Below are 13,898 nucleotides of genomic sequence, written 5' to 3' on the forward strand. Positions count from 1 at the left end.
AAACCTGTATACAGGTCAAGAAGAAACAGTTATAACCAGATATGGAACAACAGACTGGTTCAAAATTGGGTAACTAGTACATCAGGGCTATATATTGTCACCCTGCTTATTTATCTTATATGCAGAGTACATCATGTGATATGTCAGGATGGATGAAGCACAAGCTGGAATCAAGATAGCAGGGAGAAATATCAATAACCTCAGATATGCAGATGACACCACCCTTATGGCAGAAAACAAAGAGAAACTAAAGAGCCTCTTAATGAAAGTGAAAGAGGAGAGTGAAAAAGTTGGCTTAAAACTCCACATTCAAAAAACGAAGATCATGGCATCCGGCCCCATCACTTGACGGCAAAAAACATGGGAAACAATGGAAACAGTGAAAGACTTTATTTTCTTGGGTTCTAAAATCACTGCAGGTGGTGAATGCAACCATGAAATTAAAACACGCTTGCTTCTTGGAAGAAAAGCTATGACCAACCTAGACAGCATATTAAAAAGCAGAGACATTACTTGGCCAACAGAAGTCCATCTAGTCAAAGCTATGGTTTTTCCAGTAGTCATGTATGGATGTGAGAGTTGGACCATAAGGAAAGCTGAGTACCAAAGAATTGATGCTTTTGAACTGTGGTGTTGGAGAAGACTCTTGAGAGTCCCTTGGACTGCAAGGAGATCAAATCAATCAATCCTAAAGGAAATCAGTCCTGAATATTCACTGGAAGGACTGATGCTGAAGCTGAAACTCTAATACTTTAGCCATCTGATGCAAAGAGCTGACTCGTTAGAAAAGACCCTGATGCTGGGCAAGACTGAAGGCAGGAGAAGGGGATGACAGAAGATGAGATAGTTGGATAGCAGTACCGACTCAATGGATATGAGTTTGAACAAGCTCAAACTTCCCTGGTGATGGACAAGGAAGCCTGGCATGCTGCAGTCCCGGGGGTTGCAAAGAGTCTGACAGGACTGAAGGACTGAACTGAGAGCAAAAGGAATTTTTAATGTGTGTGTGTTAGTCACTCAGTTGTGTCTGACTCTTTGCAACCCTGTGGACTCTAGCCCACCAGACTTCTCTGTCCATGAGATTCTCCAGGCAAGATTACTGGAGTGGGTTGCCATTTCCTTCTCCAGGGGATCTTCCCAATCCAGGGATCAAACCTGGTTCTCCTGCATTACAAGCTGATTCTTTACCAGCTGAGTTACCACTTCTGTCCATTTAATATGTGCATTCTGGATACTAAATCACTTCAGTCGTGTCCAGCTCTTTGCTACCTAAGGACTGTAGCCCGTCAGGCTCCTCTTTCCATGGGATTTTTCAGGCAAGAATACTGGAGTGGGTTGCCATTTTTTTCTCTCAAGGGAATCTTCCCAAACCAGGGATCAAACCCAGGTCTCCTGCATTGCAGGCAGATTCTTTACCATCTAAGCTATCACAGAAGCTCATAATTTTGGGATGCCCTTAAAAGGACAATTCTCCCTAGATGCTGCTGCTGCTGCTGCTCAGTCACTTCAGTCGTGTCCGACTCTGTGCGACCCCATAAACGGAAGCCCACCAGGCTCCCCCGTCCCTGGGATTCTCCAGGCAAGAACACTGGAGTGGGTTGCCATTTCCTTCTCCAATGTAATCTTTTAGTGTTCACACCAAGCAAGAGGCGGTGAATTTAATATTTAATTAGGGCTTCATTTTGCATATTTTCCAGGGGCTTCCCAGGCGGTCTTAGTGGAAAAGAACCCGCTTGCCAATGCAGGTAGATGTAAGAGATGTGGGTTTAACCCTGGGTTGGGAAGATCTCTCTGGAGGAGGGCATGGCAACCCACTCTAGTATTCTTGTCTAGAGAATCCCATGGACAGAGGAGCCTTTTGGGCTATGGTCCATAGAGTTGCAAAGAGTTGGACACACTGAAGTGATTTAGCATGCGTGCATATTCTGCAGAAATATAGAACAACCAGGAATCAACCTGAGACAGTCATACAGATTCATTTTCTAAAATTAGAAAATCAAGATGATAAAGTAGTGAAATTATTTTAATTATCCCAGACAACTAGGGAAATAGATTTCCAACTAGCTAATGTACATGCCTGCTTCCTATCCCATCTTTCCAGTTATGACTACATAGAATTATCATCTATGATCACAATGACTTCAACATGAATGGTCAGGAGACCACAGTTAAATTCCACGTTCTCAAATATAACAGAATCACACTGTTGTCATCACATTCCTTTGAAATTCAAACATATATACTGGTAAACGTATCTTTGTGAATATTACTTTCTAACAACTATTTCCATTTCTAGATGAATACATCAAAATGGTACATATAGTTTCAAATTCAATTCTATTTTTATTTCTAAATGTCAGTATCAAAAATTTATTTTACCAAGGAACAGCAGTAACAATTTAAAGTATCTGACCACCAGAAGAGATCATGCCAACATAGCTACTAATCATAAATTATTTTTCTTAAACAGTAAGTTTTTAAGTTGAATATGGAAGGAAAATCTACATGTGGCAAATTTACTTTAAAAACTATTACAACTTTGAGAGCTACAGCACAGTTCCTCCACAGTAATGAAACCTGCATGGCTTGATCCAACAAGTCTTACCCGGTCAGAGTGGCCGGTGGCTGAGGCCAGAAGTTTTCCCTTTCTCCAGTCCCAAATGCAGACTGTGTTTTTGGCATCCAATCCCACAGAGGCTAAACGCTAAGAACAAGAACAAATATTTAACTCCAGAAAATGATAGGAAGGTTTCCTATTATCCATGCTGTCCTTCAGTAAATAGTTCTTATTGCCTACTGTGGGCCAGGTATTGAATTTCTTATGGAAAAAAAAATTATTTCTCAAAACTGAAGATATCAAACTAGATACTTTTCTATTAGCATATAATAAAATTTCATAGACCTAAAACCTACAACTAACTTAACATAATAACAAACATAAAAAACATGCAAACTCTCATGAAGTCTCTGATTCATCAGTGGAAATCATAGGAACAGAACTAGAAGGAAGGGCTTACATTTTTTAAATTGGCTTTAAGAGTCGAATATGGTTTTAAGAGTGTCTAGGATTCTTAAGTTGAAAAGCCTCACCAAACAGTTAAAATGAATGGGTTTTACAAACATATGGAGAATAAATCACATTAATATTATCTTCATTCTTAAGTTTCGTAATTTCACAAACATTTGAAGTAACTAGAGAAGGATACATAAGTTTAGTAAAAAGTAACCTGATACTTCATCTCCAAAACTAAATTCTTTGGATTCAGATCAGAAACTTGTCCTGGAAGGGAAAAGAAATCCAAAACCTGTGTATATTCAAAATCAATAGCGTCGAAACACGTATTAGGGACACCAAAACTGGAGCTTCTAGGAGAACAGCACTCAGGAAAAAAAAAAAAAGCACTATGTAAGACAGAGAGGTCTGGGCTGGGAGTAAGCAGATTTGGCTTCTCTTTTGACTTTGTGATTAGCTAGACACAGACGTTAGAAAGTTAGCTAAGCTCCTTAAATTTCTGTTTTTTCAACTGTAAAATGAGTGCGAAGTATTTCTTTCTGTCTACAAAATAGTGTTGTATGGACTGTGAAATAATGTAAATCAAAGGATTTTTAAGACATCACTACCCAAATGTAAGAGTATGTGAGCTTATGTATTTCACTGAGTATGCATGTATGTGTGTAGTCAAGCAATGATAGACAGCCATATATGGCTAAATGTACACGTGTTGTTATGCAGAAATTATTCAGGTTTCTTCACTAAAGGTGACTTCCATTAGGAATATTTAGGATTAAAAAAATATACAGCTGGAGGGTCTAAAATGGATTCTTAATGAAAGCAGGTCTTTGCTATAATTTTCAATTGAGAGTTCCAGCAACAGAAATGATTCTAGTACATGGTTGCATTTTTATCTATACATGAAAATTTGGAGTGGGTGGATTCCATTCAGCTTATTTTTCCTTTTCTCTTTACTTAAATAGAAAATTAGTTAACATAAACTTGGGCCCTAACGTAAAACCCACATAAGAAATGTGAAAAAGATTGAGAAAAAGCCAAAAGAAATCTATTCTGTTCATTTGCAGTGACAGGCCTTATTGCTACTCGAAAAGCATTTCTGTTGCCTTTTGTTGCTCGTGAGGTGACAGGCCATTTGTCACTTTCTAAACATCACTCAATTTTAGTGAACTCTGTCCAGGGAAAAAGGTAGATCTGAAGTCATAGGCATCAACAAGCCATGAAATCCATCACAGCAAACAAATAGGAGGGCATTTTTCTCAACTGACAGTTATGAAAGTACCATACAGTCCACCCCTACCTGTACCTTCAAAATGGAACCTAAAAAAATAACAAGGATTCTAACAAAAAATAACTTGAACAAAAAACTAAAAGTTACAGCTGGATCTCCCTCGGCTGCATTACATTTTCCTTGTGTGCTTCAGAACAAATTTTGATAAAGAGATGTGTTAGAAAAACAAAATCAGATTAGAGAATGCGCATGTGAGTTCACATCTAAGCATTCATCTCCACTTGCATATGCATTCTGACACATTCAACCTAATCAGGAAGTCAGTAACTGCAAATCTGAATAAATGTCACTATCTAGCTATTTCTCTTAAGACCTGTACATAATGGAACTTATGCATTATCTTGATTCAATTATGAGATTGCAGAGTAGTTAAATCAAAAACATACACCAAGGGGTCTACCTGTGTACTGAACTGAATGAAATGATCACTACTTTCTCAAAATAGGAAGAAACACAAAGTTTAAAAAATGACCCAAACCAGGTCAAGTCCTATAATCTACTGAGCTGCCTGCAAACTCTCAGTTTGGTCAATTTTCTATGAGTAATTTCACAGGACTTTCTACATTATGAGTGCTCAATCGTGTTTAACTCTTTGCAACCCCACAGACTGTAGCCCACCAGGCTCCTCTGTCCATGGAATTTTCCAGGCAAGAATACTGGAGTGGGTTGCCCTTTCCTTCTCCAGGGGATCTTCCTGACCCAGGGATCAAACCCATGTCTCTTGCGCCTCCTGCATTGCAGGCGGATTCTTTACCACCGTGCCACCTGGGAAACCCAGTATGAACTTAAGAGAAACACCTCTGAAATTTACCCCAAAAAAGATTGAAGGAATTAACTGGCATAAATACAAAGGGTGGAAGGGACAGAGGAAGGGTGTCTTGGGAACATGGAGAAGGCTAGAAGAAAAGGCACAGCTTTAGTGAGGAGGTGAATGCAGGGAGAGCCAGGAATGAGGTCTCCGTATTTCCAGTCCCTTCTCTGTAATATATTTTTTAAATTGAGATATAATTGTTATCTATTAATACATGAACAAATCTTTTCTATCAAGTGTTGCTGAAGTCCAAGGAAAGAGAGTCACTTTGTTGGAAGGGGAGACTGGGACGGCTTCATGAAGTCCTATGAAGGGTCCTGGAAGTGAGTCTCTATAAAGGGCAGGGAGTGTGAGCAGGGCACTGAAGGTGGAGAGGGCAGCGTGAGAAAGGGCCTGGAGGTGCCAAAGTGTCTGGTCTCATAGAGGAATCTCACTGACATGTCCAACTTGACTGCAGGGGAACAGATAAGGACAGAAAAGCTGGCTATCAGAGAATGCCCAGCCACAAGGTATGGACTTCAGTCAGGGGGTACTCCAAACTTTTCTCATTTTAAAATAATATTCTGACACTTTTTCAGTTGGTGAAATGCATTAGCAAGAAATTGACTGTGTGGAGGAGACGAGTTAAGAGATTACTGGTGGCAGGGAGAATGGGAAAAAGAGAATGAATGTCAGAGTCACTGTAAAGAAACTAATATATACACATGATCAGTGACTGCTTGAATCAGAGGCAGTGGAAAGGGAAATGGAGTCAGAAGTCACCTCAAGGTTAAAGAGTCAAAGAGAATCTTATCAGTGAATTATTAGGAGGTGATGACATTGCACAGGAGACAGGGACCAAGACCATCCTCATGGAAAAGAAATGCAAAAGAGCGAAATGGCTGTCTGAGGAGGCCTTACAAATAGCTGTGAAAAGAAGAGAAGCGAAAACCAAAGGAGAAAAGGAAAGATATAAGCATCTGAATACAGAGTTCTGAAGAATAGCAAGGAGAGATAAGAAAGCCTTCCTCAGCGATCAATGCAAAGAAATAGAGGAAAACAACAGAATAGGAAAAACAAGAGACCTCTTCAAGAAAATTAGAGATTCCAAGGGAACATTTCATGCAAAGATGGGCTTGATAAAGGACAGAAATGGTATGGACCTAACAGAAGCAGAAGATATTAAGAAGAGGTGGCAGGAATACACAGAACTGTACAAAAAAGATCTTCACGACCAAGATAGTCACGATAAAGTGATCACTGACCTAGAGCCAGACATCTTGGAATGTGAAGTCAAGTGGGCCTTAGAAAGCATCACTATAAACAAAGCTAGTGGAGGTGATGGAATTCCAATTGAGCTATTGCAAATCCTGAAAGATGATGCTGTGAAAGTGCTGCACTCAATATGCCAGCAAATTTGGAAAACTCAGCAGTGGCCACAGGACTGGAAGAGGTCAGTCTTCATTCCAATCCCAAAGAAAGGCAATGCCAAAGAATGCTCAAACTACCGCACAATTGCACTCATCTCACACGCTAGTAAAGTCATGCTCAAAATTCTCCAAGCCAGGCTTCAGCAATATGTGAACCGTGAACTCCCAGATGTTCAAGCAGGTTTTAGAAAAGGCAGAGGCACCAGAGATCAAATTGCCAACATCCTCTGGATCATGGAGAAAGCAAGAGAGTTCCAGAAAAACATCTATTTCTGCTTCATTGACTATGCCAAAGCCTTTGACTGTGTGGATCACAAGAAACTGTGGAAAATTCTGAAAGAGATGGGAATACCAGACCACCTGACCTGCCTCTTGAGAAACCTGTATGCAGGTCAGGAAGCAACAGTTAGAACTGGACATGGAACAACATACTGGTTCCAAATAGGAAAAGGAGTACGTCAAGGTTGTATATTGTCACCTTGCTTATTTAACTTATATGCAGAGTACAGCATGAGGAACGCTGGGCTGGAAAAAGCACAAGCTTGAATCAAGATTGCCAGGAGAAATATCAATAACCTCAGATATGCAGATGACACTACCCTTATGGCAGAAAATGAAGAGGAACTCAAAAGCCTCTTGATGAAAGTGAAAGAGGAGAGTGAAAAGGTTGGCTTGAAGCTCAACATTCAGAAAACAAAGATCATGGCATCTGGTCCCATCACTTCATGGGAAATGGATGGAAAAACAGTGGAAACAGTATCAGACTTTATTTTTTTGGGCTCCAAAATCACTGCAGATGCTGACTGCAGCCATGAAATTAAAAGACGCTTACTCCTTGGAAGGAAAGTTATGACCAACCTTGATAGTATATTAAAAAGCAGAGACATTACTTTGCCAACCAAGGTCCGTCTAGTCAAGGCAATGGTTTTTCCCGTGGTCATGTATGGATGTGAGAGTTGGACTGTGAAGAAAGCTGATCGCCGAAGAATCGATGCTTTTGAACTGTGGTGTTGGAGAAGACTCTTGAGAGTCCCTTATACTGCAAGGAGATCCAACCAGTCCATTCTAAAGGAGATCGATCCTGGGTGTTCATTGGAGGGACTGATGCTAAAGCTGAAACTGCAATACTTTGGCCACCTCATGCGACAAGTTGACTCACTGGAAAAGACTCTGATGCTGGGAAAGGTTGGGGGCGGGAGGAGAAGGGGACGACAGAGAATGAGATGGCTGGATGGCATCACCGACTCTGTGGACATGAGTTTGAGTGAACTCCGGGAGTTGGTGATGGACAGGGAGGCCTGGCGTGCTGTGATTCATGGGGTCGCGGAGAGTCGGACACGACTGAGCAACTGAACTGAACTGAACTGATGCTATTTTCTGAAACAAGGGGAACCAAGGAGATACTCAGGGCTGGAGGTCTGTGAAAAAGGTTTGGTCCAACCCTCATTCCAAACAGGAAGTTAACAATGGAAGACAGAGTACAATCATTGAGTCACTATGAACCTAATCAATATGAGTTCACTTTCTGGAGGCATTTTTAACCAAATGGTGAGATTGGGGGAACCAAAACTGGATCCTATCCAGAGGTGGGTGTCAGTGTCATGAGCATAGAAAAGGACCAAACAGGTGAGGATTCTAGGAGGCTGACAAGGGAACATAGGGAGGGTTCATAGACTTTCAGAGCCTATAGACTATGTTCATTATAATTCTAGGTGACTTGTGCGAGGTCATTAAGGAAAAAGAAGATGGAGAAGGAAAAAGATACATACCTGTCCATCCGAGTCGAAAGTCAGGCAGGCGACTCCATGTGTGTGGACATCTTTAAGAATAGACACAGTTTGGACATTATACGAATCCCATATACATATATATGGCTCCTTCCCAACTTGGCCAGTTGCAACGAGAGTTTTATCTGGATGTAAGGCAAGGCTGAAAAAGAAAAAGGCCTCTTTCACATCATCCTGTTGAACAAAGCTAAAAAAAAAAAATTGATTATCTTTTATCCACATTTCTAATTTTAATCTAACAAGATAATCCCAAGACCCAAAGAAATTATTTAGCTGATTGGTCTAATAGAAATGTTTAACTTTGGTGAAGAGAGGCTTAGCACAGTTTAGCTATCATTTCATCAGATTTTACCCATTTGGTAAACTTGAAAATCAGACAACTGTTAAAATTCTATGATTAGAAAACCTCTTATATTCTATAATTGCCTTATGTTATTATATTTACTTACTGGTTTTGAAAATATTACTCAGCTTTCAAGTTCTTTTGACTTTAAATTGAAAAAAAAATGCTGTTGCCAGGAGAAAGTGCACTTCACAGAATTAATTAAATCTGCTTGCAGAAGCTCTGGATACCATCCTTATTAGGATTTCAAAGCATGGAGGGGGGTATCAGAGTCAAGTGTTGTTTCTGTATCTGCTGCCATAGATTATGTATTTTAAATGAAAATCTCTATTTTACATAAATCACCGTGACACCAACAGAACCTCAAATTACCCTGCCTGTGGTTTGTATAGAATTTTTCTTACATCTGTAGTCCAGTCAAAATAAAACTTTGTCAAATGCCAACTGGAATTTCAAGGACTCTGTAGTAGTCAAGAAGGAGAAATGTAATCATTATTATGCCTGGATGAGAAATAAGTCTAATGTTTCAAATTCGTTGTGCAAAGAGGTTGTGCCTTTCTAAAAATATGTGTTGGTAATTTTTTTAAAAAAAGAGAGAAACCTATAAAAAAAAACAAGCAGATGACTGTTTACACACTAAGGAAAAGTAGAATTATTTTTCTTTTCAGCTTCAACATCTGTCTATACAACTAACACAACTAGATGTTTTTTGCCCCTGTTCACCTTTCAGCTTGACTTTTATAAGAATATATGCTCTGAAATTGACACCTTGATTTGCACATTGGCTGCCCCTCACCACCTCTATTTCCTTGGACATACTACTTGATCTCTTTTGTCCTTGGGTTCCTCATCTATAAAATGGAGATAATATATGAAAACAGATGACATAATGAATATAGAGCATTTAGCACAGAGCAACCACGCAATCAAAGAAGGCAATGGCACCCCATTCCAGTACTCTTGCCTGGAAAATCCCATGGACGGAGGAGCCTGGTAGGCTGCCGTCCATGAGGTCACTAAGAGTCGGACACGACTGAGCGACTGCACTTTCACTTTTCACTTTCATGCATTGGAGAAGGAAATGGCAACCCACTCCAGTATTCTTGCCTGGAGAATCCCAGGGACGGGGGAGCCTGGTGGGCTGCCGTCTATGGGGTCACACAGAGTCGGACACAACTGAAGTGACTTAGCAACAGCAACAGCAACCACGCAATACAAGTTTCATTATCATCATTATTTGTGAAACTGGCAAGGGAAAGATACAACCAACACACACGTGGTGCTCCTTTCAGAAACCATCTACTTTCTGATTCTTTCTTTGCTCCATGTGTAGCACACCCCCACTTTGCAGCCACCCAGCCCTATAGCCTGTTCTGGGGTCTCTCACCCCACCGTGCTCATCTCGTGGGTCTCCCTTTAAACCTAGCACCAACTTTCGCACAGGACCCTGAGTGCTGGCTCCCCTTCCTCACCGTCGGCCCTCCCAGGCCCTTGGACCTGGTGCTCGGGTGCAGCTGGTCTTCTCAGGAACTTCCAACGCCCCTGTCCACAGGTCTTGGTCCCCCGACCGCCTCCTGAGCTGCCTTCTAACGCTCTATTTACCCTCTCCCGACTAGGCTGGATGCTCGACGAGTTTTGGTTTTTGTTTTTTCTTGTTAGGCAAAGAGGGTAGGGTTGGAGCTGCTCTGAGGATGAGCTTTGTGGCTTCGGCTGTGGTGTGGGGAGTGAGTGCAGGTCCAGACGGAGAGGCAGGAAGAGGGTGGGCTGGGAGCACTGACCATCAGGGGCATCTCAGAAGAATCAAGCCAAGATGCCTCTGCTACCACCAACCTTCCCAGAAGCACCCAGCCCCATCTCACGGTCTCACGGGATCTTGGGAGTGCTGCGGAGGCAGAGGTGTTGCGGATGAGAAAAACCTGAGTGTTCCTAATGCCAGCGAGGACACTCCAACCAGAAAGGAGTCTGGATCACACCGCCCATCAAGCAAATTTCAATCAGCCTCACCTGCCCTCCCCTCCCCCAACCCTGACACCAAGTCACAGTACAGGGCACTCCCCCCCGGGGGCCTGGCCGGGTGTTGGGGACCAGGCTCTGACCCAAAGGCTGTGCATGGCTGATGCTGCCTGAGTTCAGAACCTGGGAGTGAAACGCACACAGGTAGGCTGAAAGTCTATCACCTTTCAGGAGGAAGGACCCTGAAAGATGCGTCCAATCCCACCTTGGGCGGCAGCAACCGAAATGCACCATCTCAGTGCATATCCTGGGGCCCTGTTGTTCACCCTAGCAGGAACGAGGTGTCTGGCATTCATCCTGGGAGACTGTGGCTGCCTCTTCCTCCAGCCTTTCCCCTGAAGGATCCCTTAGGGCACTGCTCTCCTTTCCCACCTGGCCTACTGGCTAGCTTCCTACAATGGGGGAGCAGGCCTCTCCAGGCAGGGCCTTCATCAGAAACTGTGCTCCTCTTGTGAACTCTGTCAGGGGGCTTATGGGCCTGAGCTGGGCCTGGTCTGGGTGGGGGAGGGTGGGGTTTCCCAGGAAGACAAACAAGGTACCGGTGACTTCGTGGCTTTAGTTGTGGTGGGAGTGAACGTAGGACCTGATGGAGGGGCAGAGAGAAGAGGATAGTTGGGGATGAGAAACACCTGGATGCCCCAAGCCTGAGTTGGCCATCTTAGTGCTTGATGGAAAATATCCCCAGGGATAGTTATAAGGAGTAACATAAAAATAAAACACATGTTAGAGCATAGGCTTTTCACAGTAGGTGACTCTTCAGTCAGTTCAGCCACTCAGTTGTGTCTGACTCTTTGCAACTCCATGGAGTGCTGCACACCAGGCCTCCCTATCCATCATCAACTCCTGGAGCTTAATCAAACTCACGTCCATTGAGCTGGTGATGCCACCCAATCCTCTCATCCTCTGTCATCCCCTTCTCCTCCGGCCTTCAATCTTTCCCAGCATCAGGGTCTTTTCAAATGAGTCAGTTCTTCACATCAAGTGGCCAAAGTATGGAGTTTCAGCTTCAGCATCAGTATTCCCAATGAATATTCAGGACTGATTTCCTTTAGGATGGACTGGTTGGATCTCCTTGCAGTCCACAGGACTCTCAAGAGTCTTCTCCAACACCACAGTTCAAAAGCATCAATTCTACAGCACTCAGTTTTCTTTATGGTCCAACTCTCACATCCATGATTCCTGGAAAAACCATAGCTTGGACTAGATGGACTTTTGTTGCCAAAGTAATATCTCTGCTTTTTAATAGTTGTTTAGGTTGGTCATAACTTTTCTTCCAAGAAGCAAGCATCTTTTAATTTCATGGCTGCAGTCACCATCTGCAGTCATTCTGGAGCCCCCCAAAATAAAGTCCGACACTGTTTCCACTGTCTCCCCATCTATTTGCCATGAAGTGATGGGACCAGATGCCATGATCTTAGTCTTCTGAATGTTAAGTTTTAAGCCAGCTTTTTCACTCTCCTCTTTCACTTTCTTCAAGAGGCTCTTTAGTTCTTCGCTTTCTGCCGTAAGGGTGGTGTCATCTACATAGGTGACTCTTAGAGGCTTTAAAACATTTTAAGACTGTAGAACACTTTATCGTTCATCCATTCATTCAAGAAATCCTTATTTAAAAAACTATGAAATGTCAGGTGGTGCCATAGATAACATAAACAGGATATACATTGCCTTTCTCTCAAGAAGCCCATCTTGAAAGGAAGGACGGACGAGTAAACAGATAATGGGCTGGCCAGGGCAGCCTTGAAAGCCCTTTTATTGTCAAAGGGCATCACTGACAATTATCAGCAGGAAACAACATCAATAGCTTCAAGAGTGGAAAGAATAGATGGGTAAGGTCTATTAGGAGAGGAGGCAGAGAGGCCAGTTAGACAGTAGGTTGAGAGTGAGGTGAGACAGGGGTAGATGGAATGGAGAGGATGAGTCAAGAGATGTTTAAAGGAAAGAGAGAGAGAAAGGTTTAGGATGTTTGAGGCCAAGGAAAGGCTTGAACATGTCAAACCTGACAGTTTTTTGCTTAGGCAGTTGGCAGCATTAGAGTTTGAAGCCTGCCAGCCTGGGAAAAGATGACCTTAATTCCACTTAGTCTCCAACAACGAGATTCTCCAGGTTACACCACCCCTGAAGCCCCCAGGGCTATGAAGAAGAGGATTTGACTAAGCTGTCTTTTTCAGGACAGCAGGGGCCGTTTCCAAAACTCTACACAGTTCCAGCATCATGGTGGAGTAAATTAATAAGGGGCTTGCTGAAGAGGAAGTGAATGAGCCAACAGTCATGGCTGCCATGTTGCCTCTCCCCGCTGCTACTGGCACAGGTTCTACCCCGGGGACTGGAAAATAAAGAGGAAGGAGCGTATTTCCCCAACATGCTCAGGCACTTTCAAGAGACACAAATGAAACTCACTCTTGCTGTGATTACAGCTTCTAATTAAAATGCTTGAGAGACTTGGTAGATTTAAGGGGCTCTAAAAAACCAACAGTAAAAAAATTTCCTATTCCAGGCAGTTGTTCTAACTATAATTTTGTGATTTCCCGACTTTTCTCATTCCTTGAATGAAGGAGGAAATGAAAAAAAACAACTTTCAACAAATCTTTAGAGAGGCCCTCAAAATAATTTATCAGTGTATGTTATCCAACTAGCAGTGTGACCCAAAAACATCCCATTATGGACTTGAAATGCTTTTACTCTGGTTTTTACTATTCTTTTCATTCATCTTAAAGCACACACATTTATCACATTTATTAAAATGTCCACACTGGATTATTTTTTTGCCAGAAGTTTTTTAACACTGTTCTTTAAACCACCTCTTCCCAGCCCATGATAGCCCATTTATACAAGTTCCTGTTTACCGTTTGAATACATTAAGAAAATTACCCACTTCTCCTTTCATAAGCCAAGTCTCTGACCTGATTCTCTGGCTTGCAAGCAACACTGCAATGACTCATAGTGTTCCTATTTATCCACATCCATCGGAGAAGGCAATGGCAAGCCACTCCAGTACTCTTGCCTAGAAAATCCCATGGATGGAGGAGCCTGGTACGCTGCAGTCCGTGGAGTTGCTAAGGGTCGGACACGACTGAGCGACTTCACTTTTACTTTCCACTTTCACACATTGGAGAAGGAAATGGCAACCCACTCCAGTGTTCTTGCCTGGAGAATCCCAGGGACGGGGGAGCCTGGTGGGCTTCCACCTATGGGGTCACACAGAGTCGGACACGACTGAAGTGACTTAGCAGCAGC

At 42.5% G+C, this 13,898-nt stretch overlaps 1 protein-coding gene across 1 annotated transcript in view; it reads right to left on the reverse strand.

Moving 5' to 3' along the window:
- Window positions 1–13,898, reverse strand: part of EML6 (EMAP like 6) — a 287,760-nt gene that overhangs the window by 180,377 nt on the left and 93,485 nt on the right. The window contains exons 3-4 of the mRNA XM_088841461.1: window positions 8,291–8,450; window positions 2,606–2,704 (exon numbers count right to left, since the gene is read on the reverse strand). Coding sequence (XP_088697587.1) covers window positions 2,606–2,704; window positions 8,291–8,450 — 259 coding nt within the window. The remainder of the gene's footprint in view (window positions 1–2,605; window positions 2,705–8,290; window positions 8,451–13,898) is intronic.

This window comes from Moschus berezovskii, chromosome 11 (assembly GCF_049115385.1).
Source record: "Moschus berezovskii isolate FMDL1 chromosome 11, NW_MosBer_1.0, whole genome shotgun sequence".
Taxonomy (NCBI): Eukaryota; Metazoa; Chordata; class Mammalia; order Artiodactyla; family Moschidae; genus Moschus; species Moschus berezovskii.